Here is a 22,050-nt window from a genome sequence, read left to right as displayed (position 1 = left end):
ATCTCCAGAGAAGGAAACAGCAACCCATTCCAGTATTCTTGTCTGGAGAATCCCATGGACAGAGGAGACTGGCAGTCTACAGTTTATGGGGCTGCAAAGAGTTGGACACGTCTGAGCAACTTCACTTTTCTTTTTTTTTTTCCAATTAAAATAAAAGGTAGAACCTAATCCCCTCTCTCCACCCCCTCCTTGGATGTCTGTGGGATTTATTGACTCATTTCTAATGAATATAATGTCATAGAAGTGATCTTTTCTGTCTTCCAAGTCTACATCATAAAAGCATTGCAACTTCTACCTTGCTGTTTCTCAGACTGTTAATTCTGGAGAAAGCCAGCCACCATGCCATTAGGACACACTAGCAGCTCTATGGAGAGGCCCAGGCCAAAAGACACTTCCTACTAACACCTTACCAACCATAGGTACGAGCCACCTTAAAATAGATCCTTTAGCCACAGTTGAAGTTTCAGATGACTGCAGCCCTGGCCAATAATTGTAGCCTCAGGACAGAGCCTGAGCCAGAACCACCCAGTAAGTCATTCCTGAAACCCTGACCCATAGAAATTGTGTGAGAAAAGGAATGTTTATTATTGTTTTAATTTTCTAGCTTGCTGAGTAATTTGCTGCACAGCAATGATCAACTAGAACAAGTTAATAATTATTGAGACTGTGTGTTTGAGTTTGTTGTACTATTCTATTTTTGTGTACGTTTGTTATTTCTGTGACACTTCATATTAACATGACAAAAGTTAAATATTGAATCTCTATATTGCATCATCAAATAATTACTTTCCAAGTGTGTTAAAGACTATTTGCAAAAAGCAAAAATGCCTGGTAAATTATCATCTTTGTTACTTCAAGATAGGAAAGGATTTCTTTCTCAACAAGACTTAAAAAGCAAAGACTATAAAGATTGATAAATTAATCTACACTAAAAACAAGGACTATTTATTGAGTGATACCATTAAGAAAGTGAAAAGTTGACCAAAAATCTGGAAAATGATATTTGTCAGATGTACAATGAAGAAAAAATTAAGAGTTTAAATATATAAATCAATAATAAATAGAAAAACTAATAGAAAAATGGGCAAAGGATATGAAGATACAATTCACAAAAGGAGAGACCTAAGTGACCAATTAACAGATAAAAGATTAATCAACCAGTATCTACAACTCTGTTTTGGTCACCACAATAATTAACACCCCTTCCTCTAACAGCCCTCAGTGGTTGACTGCAGTTGGTGTAAAATACCCTCAAATATTCAAGCCCTCTTGCCTCCTTGGAGTTTGCGTCCTACACCATTTCTCAGAGTTTCCCTTGAAACTAGCACTCTGTGTTGACTTTCCTTCCCTTCCATGTGTGACTTCCCCACACCCCTAACTGCTTCCTAGGATTATATCCCACAGAAACCTTGAATACTTGTCTCAGTGCTTTCTTTCGAGGGAACCTAAAGTAACATAAAATTGTTCAAGCTCCTTGCCAGCATGGAGCAAAATCTGACCCCTGGTAACTCTGTGAGGAATTTTCCCTGCAAGAAAAAAACTTTTAGACTCCCTTGAAATGTACATGGAAGAAAGGGCCCTGATGGTTTCAAAAGAGGCCTGAAGGTGACCATGGCTTAGGCTCAGACTCCAAAGGTGACCCATGGATCTCGTGCAGTTCTCTGTCCTCTTTGACCTGTCCATAATCCATGCCCTTAGCTGTGACTTGCTGGTGTTCACAGCTGGACTCTCCCTGTTACTTGAGCCATTTTTGATACGCTGATCTGGCTTCAGCCTGTTTAACTTGGTAAACACCACTATCTGGGCCACATCTTTTGTCACAGGCCAGGCTTTTGGTCAGCTGGCTTTGCATAAAGGGTTATCTGCCACTCCCCCCTGACCTTGGGGTTCTTGCCACAGTCACAGTATAAGTGAATGCAAGAACCACTTCATTGTTAGGAAGTCTGCATGGCTGCCAGTGGCTTCTCAGATGATGGGAGCTAGTGCCAGTGGCTCAGCAGCAGCATGAAATGGGGATCTCTGTGTAGGCATCCAAGGCCTTGATCACAACTCTGGCAGTAATCTGTATTAGGGCCTTGGGCAAGCTCTAGAAACAGAGATGGTGTTTCTAGCGGCCCCAGGACAGTGAATTTTGATGAGAGTCAGCTTGGAGAGGAGAAGGCTTCTCTAAGAGCAGGAAATAAGGAAATGAACATCTTCCATAGGTTTGCCGTATTGTCTCAGTGCTAATATTGTCTGTTATGGCATTGGTTGTATGCAGGGGGCTTCCAAACTCTTTTTGCCTGTTTTAGTTTCTTTTGCCACGTGATAAATTTACCCCGAAATTTAGGGGTTTACAACAACAATTTATTATTCTCATGCGTTCTGTGGGTCAGAAATCTGAGGGCAACTTGACTAGGCAATCCTGGTTCAGGGTCTTTCAAGAGGTCAGTTAAAATATTGGCCAGGGCTGCCACCATCTGAAGCCTTCACTGGAGCTAAAAGATCAACATCCAAGTTGACTCACACACATATCTGGCAAGTTTGTGCTGGCTCTTGATGTGAGGCCTCAATTCCTCACCTTCTGGGCCTTTCCACGGGCTGTTTGAGTGACCTTGCGACGTGAGGACTGGCTTTTTCCAAAGCAAGTGAAGAGAGAAAGAGAAGGGTTGTGGGGAGAGAGAGGGGGAGAAGGGGGTACTGACTATCCTTTGTATGGTCACATCCTACCACATTCTATTTGTTAGAAGTGAGTCACTAAAATCTGGCCTACATACTAGAGAGAGGAACTAAACTCCAACTTATAAAGATAAAAAGAGTATCAGAGAATTTGTGGACAGTTTTTTATAAAGCACCACATTACTTTTAGTTCAATAGCTAACTATAACTTGGATTATAAGTTCTTTTCCAGTTTCTATTTCTGACCAGCTAAGTCCATTTTTCTATTCTTTCCTTATGTAATCAGTAAGATACAAATCATCAATTAAGAATAAAATATGGTCAACTCCTATTACTTCAGTTAATAATTAGAACACTTACCTGACCTTATTAGGAGGAAATCTGGTGTCTTCCTCTAGAATCTGTCTCTCTTTTTCACTGAGTTACCCAAGGGACCTACGGTTTATTCAGTCTAAAGCGGCCAGTCCAGCTTTCAAACAAGTCAGAGTTGTTCATCCAACTTGTGAAAAGTAGGTTGTCTAGAGAGGACACTGATTGAGAAGCCATTCCACTCATCTCCAGGGAGGTGGCACAAGGGAATACTGTCAGCTGTGAAGGTTGTGAAAATACAGTGCTTGGAGCTCCTGCTGTGTGGAGTGTAATTGGCAGCCCAGCTGCTATGTTCTGGCTCCACCACCACTCTGGTACTAATGGAGTCCTCGTACTATGAGATTCAGGACTACTCCAATCAGCACCTTTGCCTTCAGCACTCCCCATAGGACCAGACAAGGCTTTCTTGCAACTGCCTGCAGTCTGAGACTCTTCTTAACCAACCCTTCCTTCCCCCTTCCTTCACAGCTGTCAGAGTTTTATTGCAGTCTGAATCCTCTGCTTGCCTTTTCTTGCTTCCTTGCTTGTTATCCTTCACAGGTGTTTCCCCTAATAAGTCTCTTGGACTAATTCTGTTCTGGAATCTGTTTCTTGGTAGGGTTCTAGGCATTCATAGTGCTGGAGCTGATTCCCACTGGCTTGTGGGAGCAGGTTCTGTGCATGGCTTCCCAGCACCACTTTCAGCGACATCATGTTGGAAGACTGAAATAGGTCATGATGGGAGTATTTACACCGCAGGAATCAACAAATGTTACACCTGAAGGCTTTCCCCCCCTAGCAAGCTGGTTGTTAAACATTCATCAGTATGTCTTCTGTACCCAATAGAAATGTGAAAATATGTTCATCAAGAGACCTGTGTGAGATTCCTACTCTGTTCATTGTAGAGAAATGAAAAAAAAAAATGACCTACTATATACAGCATATTGCTGTATATAGGTGATACTCATAAACATAATGCTAAGTGAAAGACAGTCACGAAAGAGTCCACATTGTAGCATTATATTTACATAAAGTAAAAAACTAGCAAAACCAATCTATAGTGTAAGAAGTCGGGTGAGGGACTTCTCTAGAGGTCCAGTGGTTAGAACTTGGTACTTTGACTACTGGGGCTGGGGCTCAATCCCTGGTCAGGGAACTAAGATTGTACAAGTCAAGTGGTGTGGCCTGAAAAAAAAAAATCTATCTCTATCTCTGTAGCCACCTAATTAGCTGTTCTAGAGAAGACTCTTGAGAGTCCCTTAGACTGCAAGGAGATCCAACCAGTCCATTCTGAAGGAGATCAGTCCTGGGATTTCTTTGGAAGGAATGATGCTAAAGCTGAAACTCCAGTGCTTTGGCCACCTCATGCGAAGAGTTGACTCATTGGAAAACACTTTGATGCTGGGAGGAATTAGGGGCAGGAGGAGAAGGGGACGACAGAGGATGAGATGGCTGGATGGCATCACTGACTCGATGGATGTGAATCTGAGTGAACTCTAGGAGTTGGTGATGAACAGGGAGGCCTGGCGTGCTGCAATTCATGGGGTTGCAAAGAGTCGGACAGGACTGAGTGACTGAACTGAACTGAACTGAACTGATGAAGGCAGGGAATTTTTAAACACCATTTTAAAATTATTTAACTGTGGTTAAAAAAACGTATCATAAAATGTATCATCTTAACTGGTTTTTAAAACTATATTTATTTATTTATTTATTTTTGGCTGTATCAGGTCTCAGTTGCAGCACACAGGCTTCTTTCTTGTTGAGGTGTGCCAGCTCAGTAATTGCAGTGTGTGGGCTTAGTTGCTCCACAACATGGGATCTTAGTTCTTGACCAGGGATTGAACCCATGTCCACTGCATTGTAAAGTAGATTCTTAACCACTGGACCCCCAGGGAAGTTTCTCTTTACATTTCTAAGTATACAGTTCAGTAGTGTTAAGTAGTTTCATATTGTTGTCCAGAACTTTCTCATCTTGCAAAACTCAAACTTTATATCTATTAAATAACCAGGGCCCACTTTCTCCTCCCCACAGTTACCTTACGTAAAAGGAATCGTACATGATTGTGGCTGACTTATTTCACTTAACATAATGTCTTCAAGATTCATCCATGTTGTAGCATATGTCAGAATTTCTTTCCTCTTTAAGGCTGAATATTATTCCACTGTACTTATTTACCACATTTTATTTATCCATTAATCCGCTGATGGATGCCCAGATTACTTCTACTTTTTTGGCTATTGTATAAAAATAATGTTGCAGTGAACACGAGTGTACAAATATCTCTTCAAGATCCTGCTTTCAATTATTTTGCAAGTATATATACATATATATACATACACAGCCACAAATGATATTGTTGGCCCATATGGTAATTCTATTTTTAATGTTTCCAGGAACTGCCAAACCATTCACCATAACAGCCGTACCATTTAACATTCACGTTAATGGTACACAAAGGTTCCAATTTCTCCATATTCTTGTGATTTGTTATTTTCCTGTATTTTGTTTGTTTGTTTGATAGTAGCCATTTTAATGGATGTGAGGATTTCCTTTTATATGTTTTTTCACTGTTGCCTTCCCAGAGCCTAGATCAATCTTTAGTTCATAGCAGGCACTCAATAAATACTAGCTGCATAAATGAATAAATTGAATGAGTTGATTTCATGTATAGGGCTGAATCGTGGTGCCCCTAAGATTTGTCCACATTCTTGCCCAAGAACCCATGAATGTTAGTGTATTTGGAAAAGGGTCTTTGTAGATGAAATTAATTAAGGATTTTGAGATAACGAGGTCATTCTGCATTGCCTAGGTGGGCCCTAGGTCTAATAACAATGGTACTTATAAGAGATACACACAGGAGAAGAGAACACACAGGAGAAGACAATGCCATGACAAAAACTGGAGTGATCTGGCCACAAGCCAAGGAGGACAAGGAATGCCAATAGCCACCAGAAGCTAGAACAGTCAAGGAGGGAGTCTCCCCTAAAGTCCCCAGAGGGAATGCAGCCCTGCTGAAACCCAGAAATGTGAGGGAATAAATTCCTGTTGTTTTTGCTACCAAGTTTTTGACGATTTGTTATAGGACTCACAGAAAACTAATACAGGTTGTTACCGATAATTCTGAGAAGTTTTATCAAAAAGGGTAGCTTCAGGAGTGGGGTGGAAGAGAAGAATAGGTGAGGGAGATTAAGAAGGAAAACCTTGCAGATCCAAAATAAACGCCACAGGCTTGAAATGCAAAGAAATAGAGGAAAACAATAGAACAGGAAAGACTAGAGATCTCAAGAAAATTAGAGATAGCACAGGAACAGTTCATGCCAAGATGGGAACAATAAAGGACAGAAATACTAAGGACCAAACAGAAACAGAGGAAATTAAGAAGTGGCAAGAATATACAAAAGAACTGCACAAAAAAGATCTTAATGACCGAGATAATCATTATGGTCTGGTCACTCACCTAGAGCCAGACATCCTGTGTGTGAAGTCAAGCGTGCCTTAGGAAGCATTACTATGAACGAAGCTAGTAGAGGTGATGGAATGAGCTATTTCAAATCCTAAAAGACGATGCTGTTAAAGTTCCACATTCAATACATCAAAAAATTTGAAAAACTCAGCAGTGGCCATAGGACTGGAAAAGGTCAGTTTTCATTCCAATCCCAAAGAAGGGCAATGCCAAAGAATGTTCAAATTACCATACAACTGTGCTCATTTCACATGCTAGCAAGGCAATGCTCAAAATCCTTCAAGCTAGGCTTCAACAGTACATGAACTAAGAACTTCCAGATGTACAAGCTGGATTTAGGAAAGGCAGAGGAACAAGAGATCAAATTGCCAACATTCTCTGGATCACAGAAAAAGCAAGAGAATTTCAGAAACACATCTACTTCTACTTCATTGACTACGCTAAAGCCTTTGACTGTGTAGTTCATGACAAACTGTGGAATATCCTTCAAGAGGTGGGAATACCAGACCACCTTACTTGCCTCCTGAGAAATCTGGATGCAGGTCAAGAAGCAACAGTTAGAACCACACATGGAACAATGGACTGGTTAAAAATTGGGAAAGGAGTACGTCAAGGCTATATACTGTCACCTTGCTTATTTAACTTCTATGCAGAGTACATCATGTAAAACACTGGGCTGGATGAAGCACAAGCTGGAATCAGGATTTCCAGGAGAAATCTCAATAACCTTAGATAAGCAGATGACACCACCATTATGGAAGAAAGCGAAGAGGAACTAAAGAGCCCCTTGATGAAGGTAAAAGAGAAGAGTGAAAAAGCTGGCTTAAAACTCAACATTCAAAAAAACTAAGACCATGGCATCTGTTATATCACTTCATGGCAAACAGATGGGAAAACAATGGAAACAGTGAGAGACTTTATTTTCTTGGGCTCTAAAATCACTGTAGATGGTGACTGTAGCCATGAAATTAAAAGACGCTTGCTCCTTGGAAGAAAAGCTATGACCAACTTAGACAGCGTATTAAAAAGCAGAGACATCACTTTGCCAACAAAGGTCTGAATAGTCAAAGCTATGATTTTTCCAGTAGTCACGTACGGATATAAGAGTTGGACCATAAAGAAGGCTGAGCACCAAAGAATTGATACTTTGGAACTATGGTATTGGAGAAGACTCTTGAGAGTCCCTTGGACTGTAAGGAGATTAAACCAATCAATTCTAAAGGAAATCAGTCCTGAATATTCATTGGAGGGACTGATCCTTAAGCTGAAGCTCTAGTACTTTGGCCACCTGATGTGAAAAGCTGACTCACTGGAAAAGACCTTGATGCTGGGAAAGATTGAGGGCAAGAGGAGAAGAGGTGACAAAGGATGACATGGTTGGATGGCATCATCAACTCAATGAACATGCGTTTGAGCAAACTCTGGGAGATAGTGAAGGACAGGAAAACCTGGCCTGCTGCGCTCCATGCGAAGTGCCTGAACAACAACAGCAATGGAATGTACAGTGCGGGGAAAGCAGTCAATAATAATATAATACCTTTAAGGTGATAGATGGTACTGAGACTTATCATCATGATCTTTTTGGGAGCTATAGAAATACCAACCACTATGTTGTACACTAGGAACTAATACAGTGTTTCAGGTCAATTATACTTCAAAAACAAATAAGCTTATCATGAAAGAGATCAAATTTGTGGTTATCAGAGGAGGAGGTTGTTGGAGGGGGGTGGAATTGGATTGAAGGCATTCAAAAGGTACAGCCTTCCACATATTAGATAAATAAGTGCTACAAATGCAATATGCAACATGATTAATATAGTAAACTCTCTTCTGTGTTATATATGAAAATTGTTAAGAAGGTAAATCCTCAGAATTCTGACTATAAGGAAAAGTATTTTTTCTGTTTGTTTAATTTTATATCTATATGAGATGATAGATGTTCTACTAAATTTATTGTGATAATCATTTCATGATGTATGAAAATGAAATCATCATGCTGTACACCTAAAATGTATACATTGCTGTTATGGAATCATATCGCAATAAATCTGAGGGGAAATGGCTTTAGTTTTGGGAAGCTCTAATTTGAAGTCATTCGTCATGGGTATACTATTTAGCAAGGACAATTGTCTTTTAATGCTATTACTGTTTTCATAACATTTAATCTACACACAGGAGAAGCTTTTTAGTTCTCTGCTGCTGCTGCTAAGTCACTTCAGTCGTTCCAGGCAAGAGTACTGGAGTGGGGTGCCATTGCCTTCTCCATTTTAGTTCTCTACTGTAGAAATTTGAGGAAGTGGGCGTGTTCGTCTAATAGAAATTTCAAGACCTCTGCATTTAAATTGGTTATTTCTTCCCAAGACTGGATTTTGTCCCTTGAGCTGATACAAAGGCCACTTTATATTTGTAGGGCTTGTTTATGGAGGCCACTAGGAGCTCTGACATAGATCTGAGCTCCCAGGTCAAGCGTCCCTAATTACTTTCCCTTAGACCCTGCTAGGAGAAGGCAATGGCACCCCACTCCAGTACTCTTGCCTGGAAAACCCCACAGACGGAGGAGGCTGGTAGGCTGCAGTCCATGGGGTTGCAAAGAGTCGGACACAACTGAGCGACTTCACTTTCACTTTTCACTTTCATGCATTGGAGAAGGAAATGGCAAACCACTCCCGTGTTCTTGCCTGGACAATCCCAGGGACAGGGGATCCTGGTGGGCTGCCGTCTATGGAGTGCCATCTATGGATACGACTGAAGCAACTTAGCAGCAGCAGCAGCTGCAGCAGACCCTGCTAAGGATTATTGGGATCTTATGTTTGTAGGTTAATCTATCCCTCATATGGGAGCTGCTACCCAACTGAGCTTCATTCCTAGAACCCTCCCAGCTGTGATTATTGGAAAGTTTCAGGATCAGTCTTTTCTTTAGGCAATATAGAACTTAACCAGTTAGGTAAGATCCGGACATCTGTAATCAGGGAATTGCTTCATTTCATGTAGACTAAAAATATAGTTTAGTAGACTAAAAGACCTTTGGCATACTAAAATATGTTGATATTTCAAACAGTTCAGAGCAAGGTCTTTTGTTTGACGTCTTAGGGAACGTCAAACAGCTAATCAGATTGATCTTACCAGGGGAGCATTCCTCCTTGGTATATAACGCTCAGTAAATATTCATGGTACGTAGTAAACTGCTGCTACCCCTTCCAATTTCCTTTACTGGATCCATCTTACTGCTGAGTGAGGGCTGCTAAATGAAACATGTATACAAAATGCTGGCCCTTTTGCCTCAGGATGGGATCAACTCTATGGTACAATTCATGCTCCATAACTCTCCATAGGATCAGGCTGAAGTTCCAGATAAGACTGCATCCTTGATCAGCTACCTTCCCTGCTTCCTTCATTGTCTTTCTCCTAAGAGTACTCTCCCAATAAATTGTACACTCAAATTCTATTTCAGGCTCTGCTCCTGGGGAAATGGACTTAAGACATTGCATAAATTAAAAATTATAAAAAATCATTCATGTCCATGACCTGGAGACAATGCTATAATGCAAGCAAAAATATAGAAAATGATGACTTGAAATCAAAGAGAACAAAAGGACCACACAGAGAGAATGCTTTTCTTGAGGGAAAAAAACAAAAGTCCAAAAAACTAGCAGAGACTACTTCACACCATCTTAGTGGCAAATAACCTTGGCCGTGCAGCTGTTAAGAACTATGTTATTTAGAGTCTGAACTTAGAACAGTTCCATATCATAGGCTAAGAATTCTTGACTATTGACTTTAGCTTTTTTGGGACCTGGAGGTAGCTGCCTTGATAAGGACTAGTGGAGAAAAAGGTAGCATGGGATTTCAGGTAGAACAGCCACAGATCTAGGTGATAAGGCATAAGGAGTCCTTGCATATGTACTTTCAGAGAGGCAGTGATCCCTTTCATCATGAGTGACTGGATGTTATAGTACCAGAACCCACTCAGCATTATATATAGATGACTATGGTTTTTCCAGGAGTCATGTATGGATGTGAGAGCTGGACAGTAAAAAATGTTGCATGCTTAAGAATTGATGCCTTTGAACTGTGGTTTTGGAGAAGATTCCTGAGAGTTCCTTGAACAGCAAGGACATCAAGCCAGTCAATCTCAAAGGAAATCAACGCTGAATATTCACTGGAAGGACTGATGCTGAAGCTCCAATACTTTGGCCACCTAGAAAGCGTTGATTCATTGAAAAATACCCTGATGCTGGGAAAGATTGAAGGCAAGAGGAGAAGGGGATGACAGAGGATGGGATGGTTGGATGGCATCACCGACTTGATGGACATGAGTTTAAGCAAACTCAGGGAGATGGTGAAGGACAGGAAAGCCTGGCATGCTGCAGTCCATGGGGCTGCAAAGAATCAGACAAGGCTGAGTGATTGAACTGAAGTCTCAGAGTAGCTAGACTTCTTTTAAGGCAGCTGGATTTCCCCCGAGTATGTGCTCTGAGCTACTTAGGAGGAAACGAAAACTTCCTATGACCTAGACTCAAATTCTCTGCCCATCACTTCTATCATAGTCTATTGATTAAACAAATCACTAAGGCCACCCCAGATTCAAGGACTGGGGGATTAGTCCCCATTTTTCCACTGAAAGACTGTAAAAGAATTTGTAGCCATCTTTAATGCATCATACATAAAGTATAGCGGACTCTGACAACAGTATGGCTTCTTTCTCCTTAGAAAGAAAATATCAATACTTCCCTTCACAAGAAAATATTTTGTTTGTTTCTTAAGGACCAGGTAATTTAAGCATGTTTGAAGGCTAAGGAAAAAGAACTAGAGAAGGGAATAAATTAAGGAAGTAAGAAAAAGAATGTTTATTGCAGCAAGGTTTGAGAGCTTTGAAGCAAAAATAGTCATACTGCTGTTGTATAGATACAAGCCATTTCCTGTTAACCTCATGTGTTGGGAAAGTCATGTGAAACTTCTTACCCTGGGCTCAGTCTTGCTGTGGGGAGTGGTGGAATAGGCTGGTTCCATTTCTGGCCTGGAGGAACATTGCTTCCTGAAGCCAAGGCATGGCTGCATGTCAGCCTGACCCATGATAGGGCCACATATTCCATTTTCCTGTCTCATCCGTACTTATCCCCATGTAGGACACTGTAGCAAATCAGAATACCAGTGCTAGGGCCTAGGCTGAACACCAGTTTCATGTAAGAATAGGAAGGATGTGTGGGTGGAGAGGGGGCTGTTGTACAGTTCAGCTTTACCAGGCTTCAGGGGGATGCAGAATGAGGAAGGTCAGGACCTGGATATATAAGGTACATCCCAGAATTTTAGAATTCTGTGCTCTATGAAGAGACGCTTCAAAGTGTGCGAGGGCCTTTCTTTGTTTCCTAGGGACTGCAAGGTGCCTAAACTCTGAGACAGCTGCCATGGGAGTTTCTGCCACAGCACAAGCCTTATGTCAGACAATGTTCTGGTTATCTGTTGGTGAGTAACAAATTTCTCTAAAACTTGGAGGCTTAAAACAGAAGCCAGTGTATAATTTCTCAGGATTTTGGATAAGGCAAAGTAGGAAAGACTTGCCTCTGTTCTAGGTAACGTGGAAGTGCCCAGGTGGCTGGAACAAGGGCTTCTTTCTTCACTGACTTGGTCCCGCAGCTGGGATGGATTTACCAGATTTTTGTGTCTGGGATCTCAGTTCTTGGTGTTAATCGGGCTCCTACTTTTCTTCCAAATGCTCTCTTTGTGGCACAGTGGAAAAGAAGCTGCAGCTCAGGACTTCAAGAGCTCAACATCAGGATTGCTGTGTTGTTCTTAAGGCTCAGACCTGGAACGTGCCCATCATCACTTCCTCCACTTTCTTCTTGGTTAAATCCAGTCACAGGTCCGTCCAGATTCCAGGGTTGGGGACCACACAAGGTTATACTGCCAGCAGGCATGTTTCATTGCGGATTACCAAAGTAACATACTACCTGACAAGAAGTGCTCTAGGAGCAGACCTGTGTGTTTAAAGCGGGCCGGGAGGCAGAAAGGGGGAGGCTCCAGTTCCTAATTTTATGCTACCCCTTAGATTGGAGGGCAAACAGTGGGGAACAAGGTAACCCCAAACTTCCTCTACCGAATTACAGGTGCGGGGTCTGGTTTGCTACTGAATCAGGCTGTATCAAGGAAAGCCTTGCTGTGTGTCTTCAGTTCTAGGCATTCATTGACCATAGGTTCCCAAGACATGTTGCTTCGTTAACACTGTATTACAAAGGTCAGAGCAGAGGCTCGCAGCACTCCTACAGTACCGCAGCTAGCACCATTTCATGACTCAGACTCCTAGGCCCCTTCTGCCCCGCAGCGAAACTTGGGGTAGAGTGATGATTGGAGCCAGGGTCCCTGGACAGCAGCGCTCAACTCGGCCGGCTTGGCTTAAGAAGCGACTGGCTCCGAGCAACCAACGGGAAGAGGGTGCTTCATGACTGCTACCCAGGCGCGGCCGCGCTAAGCGAATGGCCGAGGGAGGCGGGGAGAACTGCTTAAACCCCACACATTGCGTTACAGAACCGCCTTCAGCGAAGCGCGTTCCAGATGACGCTAGTCCGCTCGCCCCGCCCACACGCGCACGCACGCGCCGGCCCCGCCTCCCGCGCAGCTCTGGCCCCGCCCCCAGGATTGACCGCCCGAGCCACCGTCGGCACAGTCCCGCCCCGCACGGCCAGGCGAAGCTGAGCCGGCCGTGCGGTGTGCGTGTGCGTGTGTGTGTGTAGGTATATGTGTTCACGGGACACCGTCTCAGCCCGGGGAAGATGGTGGCGGCGGCGACTGAGGCGAGGGTGAGGAGGACCGTGGTGACACCAGCGCCCACGAGCAGGAACGGCAGGCGGTGTCGGGACTGGGACGCGACTAGAGCTGGAAGGCCGGGGCTGCGGACCGGGCTGCGCCTCCCACGGCGGCGGCGGCGCCTGCTGCTGCTGCTGCTCCCGCCGCTGCTGCTACTTCCCTGGGCGGCTGAGGCCGCGGCGGCAGCGGCGGTGGTGTCGGGCTCAGCCGCAGCCGAGGCCAAGGAATGTGACCGGCCCTGTGTCAACGGCGGCCGCTGCAACCCTGGCACCGGCCAGTGTGTCTGCCCCGCCGGCTGGGTGGGCGAGCAATGCCAGCACTGCGGGGGCCGCTTCAGGTGAGTGGGAGGTAGTATCGGAGGTCGAGGCTAAGGGTCGCTCAAGACGGCCCCAGGCTGGAGGCGGATGCCCCACAGAAAGTGGGGAGAGGAGGGCTGCCCCATCGTGTTTCAGGACCACTTGCTTCCGGGAAGATCTTCGTCTCTGGCCTGGGGTCTTCGGTACTAGAAGTTGAAAAGGTGCTAGGCAAGGGTGGGGGCACCCCAAAGGGACGAAAGCTACGTGGGACGAAAGCTTACGATTCCAAAGAGTATCAAAGCCAATCTATGAAACTGGGCCTCTTTCGGAAAAAACGAGGTAAAAGAAAAGGTGAGAGAGCCAGCCTACCTTAACACTTCTTTTGAACATCCCCTCGTTCTCCAGGGTCTGATGAGTTCCCGGACTTACTGGAGATGGTGGGGTACTCTGAAGACACAGGGCCCTTGGAGAGATTTGTCATCTGGAGATAGAAGGGAAATGGGTTGGACTGTGAGATATTAGAGATAGAAGAACCAGTGGTTACTGGCTAAAGGAAGTAAAGAAACTAGCTTTTGGACGCTCACTGGAGGCCGATTGGAACAAGGTCTGTCGTGGAGAGGGCGTCGAAGGAGGTTCCTATTTGCCCTGGTTTCTAGAGAATGTGGAGTTCTGAGTTGGCCTGGTTCAGGGCAGTACCTCTTGGAGAGATCATTCATTAATTAGTAGTAACTATTATTTGCTTTCGTTGTGCAAGGATTGCTGGATAATACAAATAGATTAGCCAGACTTTGGTCTGGTCCACAAGGAGTTTGGAATGTTGCATAGATAACCCTAATCATAAGGGCTACATACCTTTGGCCGATATTTGCTGAACATTTTTGATGTCAAATGTGGAAGAGAGGGTAAATAGGGAGAACAAGACAGACAGGGTCCCTACTCTCATAGATCTCACATTCTAGAAGGGAGAGAGACAGTTAAGTAAACCGACGAAATAAAATAACATAATTTTATGGTAAGTGCTGTCAAGAAAATAAGACAGTGTAGAGAATTATAACCAGTTGGTAACTTTAGGAGAAGACACTCATTTGAAGTGACATTTGGTCTGAAACCTGAATGAAGCAAAGGAGTGGAGAAAGTGTGATTAGCTGAGGGAATGCAGGGATATTTTGAGGAGGAGATGACACTGATTTTGAACTTTTGAGGATAAGTAGGATTTGGAAATGTGGAGCTGGAAAAAAAAAATTCCAGATGGAACGAAGGATGCAAACAAAATTGTGGAGACCAGAAGTGAAATATTCTAGTGGCAGGGTATATAGAGGAGAAATGTGAGAGAGAAGTTTGGAACAGTAGAATTATAGGCTCATGTAATGTCATATCTTCAAGGGAACTTGGAGAACATTGAGCAAATGAGTTTTTTGTTGTTTATGGAGAAAGCAAGTGATTTCAAAATAGATTTGTACAGTATGGCCAGCCTTGTACCCTTACTTAGGGTTCTGGGTAATATAATTCTGGCTCATGAACTACATTAATCTACAACAACTTGTTGAGGGCAACTCTGGATTATGTTATGAAATTACAGTGGTTAACAAGACAGACACTGTCCAGCTCTATAGCTTACATTCTAGTTTGCAAGTAGTAATCAATTTCTTATCATTTTTGTTAATGCTATGAAAGTGAAGAGAAGGGAGCAAATGGAGGACTTGATTTAGTTTGGAAAAGTAAGGTTAGTGTTTGAATAAGTGGCTTTTGAGTTGCTCTCTGAAGGGTGAAATCCGACTACCTACATGGGAGGTGGTCTGCTAAAGAGCCGGTGTGTACAGAGGCTTGGAGATAAGAGGGATCATTTCAGGATGGATAGAAAGCCAAGTGGCTGGAGCAGAGAGAGCAAAGGGAAGCATGGCAAGACTGAAGGGATAAGCAGGAACCAGGCCACGTGGAGCCCTGTCGGTTGGGTTGAAAGTTTTGACCTTTAGCCTGTGAGCAGTAAAATAGCATTGTTCATCTTGTTTTCATGACATTACAGTCATTACAGATTGGAGCCAGAGCAGGAATGGCCTTTGAAGATGGGACCAAAGCATTTTGAATTTGAGCACGTCCAAGTGAATGGATAATGGGCCAGAAGGGAATTTTTCAAGTTCTGAAAATTTAGGATGCCTTAGTAGGCAGTGGGGTCCCACAGGGTGGGGAAGGACATATGTTGCTAGATCAGTCTGTCTATAATGTTCAGAGAAGGTGGACTCATTTTAAGCATGAGAGATGATGGGCAGCTAGATTGGAACCTTGGTGTGGGTCAGGTCAGGAGTAATGAAAACATAAGATAAACTGTAGGAATGGAGGAAGGGATAGGTGCTAGGTGGTATTATAGAGGTGAATGACTGATCTTTCTTTGAAACTGGCTTGCTCTTGGGAAGAGAGGGGGATGGTGAGGGAATGAAAACTAGACCCTATCTTAGGTGATTGAGGGGATGGTGGTATCATTAACAGACGCAGAGACACAGGAGGAGCAGATTTGAGATGTTTAATTTTGCACACACTGAGGAGGGAGTACTTTCAGGATTTCCACCTGTGGGACAGGTGTAAGTGTTAGCGTCATCTACATATAGAGAGAGCAGGTCCAAGTGTGCATGAGGACTGTCCAGAGGATTGGAATAGAACCACTTTCCAGGGGGAACAGGCAGTCTTGATGCACGTTGTCTCAGATGGTGTCATGTGAGAGTGAAGGGGCTTCCCAGGTTGTTGAGGATGCTCCATTTGAGCCAGTTCCAGCTAGTGTCAGTGCTCTTTTCTGGGCAAACAGTTAAGACCTTCATTCTGATAATTTCATTGTATTTTGTGGGCTTCTGAAATTTGCATTTTAAAAAATGAAAGTAAGAGAAACTTATGTCTATAGTCTTTAAAAAAACCTTCCATTAAATTTTTAGTTGTACGATTTTTTAGGGGAAGAGTGAAATGTTGGTTTTGATTATAAATTAGTTTGTATCTTGATTTAACTTACAGACTTCTTTGTTATTAACCTAAGAGACATTAGAATGACTACCTTTCTGGTTTGGGTCAGCATCAAGTTGGTGGGTTTTTTAAGCCTTTAAGTTCCGTAAATCCTGTGTTACAATTGCGGTAGTAAGATTTTTTTCATTAATTGAAAGGAACATAGGTAATAATAGGATTAGATTCCCTAAAGTTATCACTGAGTCCATACTGCATGCCAGAGACCTGGCCAAACATTTTCATGTATATTGTACCTTTTAATCTTCAGAATAACTGAGGATGTTGTTTAAAATTTGGATTATTGTGTGGTTGTAATTAGAAAGTTCATTTTTTTTTCCAAATGTAAGATACTGTAGAAATGATTAATTACAGAGGATAAGGTTAATGATGTCAGTTTAATAAAAATAACTATGAAATCTTTTGTGGATGATTTCCAGAGCAGTGCCACTTCCATTCATTTTTGTGTGATTCAGTAATCATGTTTTTCTACTTGTAATATCACTATCAAAGTTTTTCTTTAGAGGATAAATATATCCCATTAAGTTAGAAAGTAAAGATGTTAAGCTTAAAAAAAAAGATGTTAAGCTCATTTATGAAGTTAATATGCGTTTAATTCTTTTAAGTTCATGCTATACAACTTTTGGGCAGGTGGAATACAATAACCTACTGAGAACCTTATGTGGTGGTTTAGTCGCTAAGTTGCGTCCAACTCTTGTGACCCCATGGACTATATAGCCTTCCAGGCTCCTCTGTCTATGGGATTCTCCAGGCAAGAATACTGGAGTAGGTTGCTGTTTCCTTCTCTAGCACTTTGAGAAACAAAAGAGGGAAAATAGGTTTGTTACAACAGGAAAGCTAGCATACAAGAAAAATTAAATTCATTGAATCTGTCTGGCTGCTGGTCTGAGGATATGCATATACTTTTGTAACTAGTGAAGTGAAAATTCTGGAAAATAAAATATGGTAAAAAAGGTAAAATAAATACTTACCTTGTTTATGGTAATTACTAAGAGGAAGTAATCTGAAGCCCTAAGCGTATGTTTATGAATTTTCGCAGTAGAATATAAGCCCATGAGGGCAGGGATTTTTATCTCTTTTGCTCACGGTTATATTCCCAGAGCCTAGAGCAGTACCTGAGACATAGTGCTCAGTAACTATTGAGTGAAGGAATGAAATTCTGCTGTGTATGTGTATTTCAAGTCATATGTATTATGACTTTCAGAAATGTACCTGAATGACTGCCATGTTTGTCTTTCTGTCCTTTTATTTTTTTTTCCCTAAATTTCATTGTCTTGTCTTCCAGTGTTTGCTGGGCATCTTCATTGGGATGTTGTGTTGTTATCTCATATTGAGCCATATTGAAGACCAAACTTGTTATCGTTAAAAAAAGAAAAAAGTTTTTTTTAAAAAAGTGTTTTCCTTTGTATTTCTTATTTCAGTAGCAAATCCTAGTTTCGATAACCAAAGATCAAAACTTAGGAGTAGTCTTTTGCTCTTTCTGTTTTTCTTTCTTCTTTAAAGTCTTAGAAATGTGTTCCTTTCTGTTCTTTCCGCTCCACCCTAGTGCACCTGGCCCTTCGCCTCATTGCTGATCTGCCTCTGTTCGTTTCTTGCACCTCTGGAATCCATTCTACCCTGTGTCATATAATCCCCTGAGAACTTACGTTGCTGTCTTGGTCAGAAATGTTCTTTTTTTTTTAAACTCCGTTATCTGTAAAATGACCCTCAGCAGAAGGCCCTAAAATGCTTTACATATAACCCCTTTTCCCTAACCCAACCTTTCTACTTTGTAATAGTTTTTCTGCATATTTGCTAAATTCATCACCCCCCTTCATCCTATCCCCACATTCTTTCTTTTCTTCTTTTTTATCTAGATTCTACCTCAAGGCCCATCTTCAGTTTTCTATAATCTAGAATAGCCAACTCTCTGAAATCATGCTTGTTATCTTTTGAGATGAGCCATCGGCCTATTCAATTCATAAGTAGCTTCTGATTGATTACTATATGTTAGATACTGTGCCCTGACTTGAGGCTGTGAAGGTGGGTTAGAATCAAGTCTTGCTTTCCCCTTGAAGAGCTCATAATTCTGAAGGGTTGATGTTGTTAGCTATGTGCACAGGCTATTACAATTTAATAATATAAATGTGGGCAATATGTGGTACTGGACTATTGTGTGGTGGAGAGACTAACTGTGCTGTGGGTTCTGGTGGAAAGTGCCACAGAGAAGAGAACATTTGGGCAGATCTGAGAAGTTTAGTGTAAATAGACAATCTGGGGGAGGACACTCCAGAAGGAGCAAAGAGTTTGTGCAAAGTCAGAATCATGGACTATTCTTACTTGTTGTGTTAGTTTTCTAAGGTTGTGGTACAAAGTACTATAAACTGGGTGACTTAAAACACCAGAAATTTAATCTCTCCCAGTTCTGAAGTTCAGAAGCCTGAAATCAGGTGTTGACAGGGTGATGCTGTCTCTTACGGTTCCAAGGGAGAATTTGTTCCATGCTTTTCTCTTAGCTTCTGAAATTGCCAGCAATGCTTGGCATTCCTTGGCTTGTAGATGAGTCTCTTCAGTTTCTGCTTCCATCTCTTCCTTCTCACATGGCACTCTCTCTGTAGGTCTCTTCTCTTCTTGTAAGGACACCAGTCATATTAGATGTGTGAATATGACATTCTCTTAAGTAAATCTGCAAAGGCCCTGTTTCCAGATAAGGTCACCTTCACAGGTATGGTGTGGTTAGGACTTCAACATATCCTTTGCAGTGGCATCGTTCAACTCACAACACTTAGAGAACTCAACGTAAATGGGTGTCACTGGAGCATAACTTGTAAGAGATACAATGGAAGGGTGTGAGACTGAAAAGTGTAATTGGTTTTCCCTTCTCAGTCACCTCCAGCTTCAAGGTGCATCCTTGACCTAGGCTAAGCCATCAGAGCATGCCACTCTCTGACTTTGGTGATTGTTTTGAAGTAGGCATGTGACCTAAGGTGACTCAGGCAGAGTGAATCTCAGGACTTTTGCTGGAGACCTCTCTTCTGTGGGCATTTATGAAGGAGATGTGTTGCTGTCTTCTGTTTGTGTGGTGAGGATGTAGGGCCTAGAACTATTATAGCTAGCATTGCTGTTGTGATTGGAGCCCACTTGAGGTCAGTGCAATTCCTAAAAGAGAGGAGATAGTAGAACAGTGGAGCTGGAGACCTAATGATATCCTGAATCTCTGGATAAGTCCTTGACTGAAGCTACACTTTGTGGTTTTATGAGGTTCTACAGGTAACATTTTTCTTAAGTCAGATTTAGACTTCCTATCCCTTACAATATAGAACAACCCCTAATATACAGAGGGACAAAAGCCAGATCATTACAGTATTTTTTAAAATTAATTGTTTATTTTTGACTGTGCTGGGTCTTCATTGTGGTGCATGGGTTCTTTGTTGCTGCCTGTGGGTTTTCTCCAGTTGTGAGCAGGGGCTACTTTGTGATTGCGGTGCACAAGCCTCTCATTGTGATGGTTTCTCTTGTTGCGGTTCTAGAGTTCATGGGCTTCAGTAGTTGCAGCACGTGGGCTCAGGAGTTGTGGCATTTGAGCTCTGGAATGCAGGTTCAATAGTTGTGGCTCACGGGCTTTGTTGCCCTGTGGCATGTGGGATCTTAGTTCCTGGACCAGAGGCTGACCCTGTGTGTCTTTCATATGGGCAGGCAGATTCTTAACCACTGAACCACCAGGGAAGTCCTCATTTAAGTCTTTATATTCCACACAAAGGAGTTTGGGCTTTATCCTCTTGTTTTGTATACTCCATTCTATTCCAAGCTGTGTTGTACACCTTGCAGTATCTTAATTCCCTGATCAGGGATCAAATCCTTACTATTGGCAGTGAAAGTGAGGAGTCCTAACCACTGGACCACCATGATATTCCCTGTTTTTGTTTCTTAATTGAAGTATAGTTTATGTACAATGTTATGTTAGTATCATGATCACTATGATAGGTCTAGTAACTGTTCCCATACAAAATTACTACAGTATGATTGACCATATGCCTTATGCTGTTTATTATATGCATGTTTGCTCCGTTGCTTAGCGTGTCTAACTCTTTGAGACCCCATGGATTGCAGCCCACCAGTCTTGTCTGTCCTTGGAGTTTTCCAAGAAGGAATACCGGAGTGGGTTGCCTTTTCCTCCTCTAGGGAATCTTCCCAACCCAAGGATCAAACCCATATCTCCCGCATCTTCCTGCATTGGTAGTTGGATTCTTTATCACTGAAACACCTGGGAAGCCCCATAAATTGCATACCTGTGGCTTATTTATTTTATAATTAGGTGTTTGTAACTTTAAATTTCCTTCATCTGTTTCACCGCTGCTGCTGCTGCTGCTGCTGCTGCTGCTGCTGCTGCTGCTGCTGCTGCTGCTGCTGCAAGTCGCTTCAGTCGTGTCTGACTCTGTACGACCCCACAGACGGCAGCCCACCAGGCTCCCCTGTCCCTGGGTATTCTCCAGGCAAGAACACTGGAGTGGGTTGCCATTTCCTTCTCCAATGTATGAAAGTGAAAAGTGAAAGTGAAGTTGCTCAGTTGTGTCCAACTCTTAGCGACTCCATGGACTGCAGCCTACCAGGCTCCTCCGTCCATGGGATTTTCCAGGCAAGAGTACTGGAGTGGGTTGCCAACCTGGGCCTTATCCTCTTGAACTTGATAATATGGTCTCAATTACTGACTTTGTAATGCTGAGTCTCCCAATGTTCCAGTCATGTTGGGCACATGATGCAAACCCTAAGTTACCACAGGCAGTGTTTTTAACTTGTTTCTTTGATTCTGCATAACTGGGATTGCCAACTTCCAGCTCGGGATCAGGCTGTTCTCACTGTCCTATACTTCAGCTTTTTAAAAAAAATCTAGTTTCACATTCAAAGGCTCGTTAATTGTCACTCTATTTGTGAATTGTATTGGATACACTTTCTGTCAGAAATCTATTTTTGACAGATGTCCAACTCAGGCAAACTTGAGAGAAAAAGATAGGAGAGATTTATTGGTTTCTATGACAGAAAAGTCCAGGGAATATTGTTGGCTTCATATGTGGCTAAATCCAGGCAACCAGTCTCTCTCTCCTTGCCTCTTTACTGGCCTCACTTGCAGGCAGGCTTTCTTCATGTGATGTCTCCAAAAGCTAAATCAAACTAGAAAAGAGTAGCTCTTCTTTAGGAGTGAGTAACAGATAAGGAGGGGTGAGAGTCTCACTTGTCCTTTACTGAAGCAGTCACTGTGGCTCAGGTCCTGGGAATGTTCTGACCAATCAGACCTGAGTTGAGTACCTCTTGGAGATGGGGGTTGAGGTCCAACTCCATTAGATGGTATGAACTGAGAAGGGAAAGGAGAAAAGAAAACACACATAATGTTACTAGAAAATGGGTCCAGTAGCGGGCAGGTGAGGACAGCGATGCCCCTGCATATTTGTAGAACCTGCTATTTGGTGAATACTCAGTAAGTGTTGATTATGAAAGTTGAG

At 42.6% G+C, this 22,050-nt stretch overlaps 1 protein-coding gene and 1 long non-coding RNA gene across 7 annotated transcripts in view; one reads left to right on the top strand and one right to left on the bottom strand.

The window, feature by feature from the left end:
• Positions 1 to 14,231, bottom strand: part of LOC132657637 (uncharacterized) — a 29,835-nt gene extending 15,604 nt beyond the window's left edge. For both annotated transcript variants that reach the window (XR_009596092.1, XR_009596093.1), the window contains exon 1: positions 13,940 to 14,231. This is a non-coding gene — a long non-coding RNA (uncharacterized LOC132657637). The remainder of the gene's footprint in view (positions 1 to 13,939) is intronic.
• Positions 13,131 to 22,050, top strand: part of ATRN (attractin) — a 184,848-nt gene continuing 175,928 nt past the window's right edge. For 3 of the 5 annotated variants that reach the window (XM_027976837.3, XM_042229779.1, XM_027976838.2), the window contains exon 1: positions 13,131 to 13,611. In XM_027976837.3, the coding sequence (XP_027832638.1) occupies positions 13,241 to 13,611 (371 nt within the window). In that variant the 5' untranslated portion in view covers positions 13,131 to 13,240. The remainder of the gene's footprint in view (positions 13,612 to 22,050) is intronic. The other 2 variants (XM_042229777.2, XM_060397613.1) reach the window with 1 other exon arrangement.

This window comes from Ovis aries, chromosome 13 (genome assembly GCF_016772045.2).
Source record: "Ovis aries strain OAR_USU_Benz2616 breed Rambouillet chromosome 13, ARS-UI_Ramb_v3.0, whole genome shotgun sequence".
NCBI lineage: Eukaryota > Metazoa > Chordata > Mammalia > Artiodactyla > Bovidae > Ovis > Ovis aries.
This window is presented reverse-complemented; position numbering and strand designations above follow the sequence as displayed.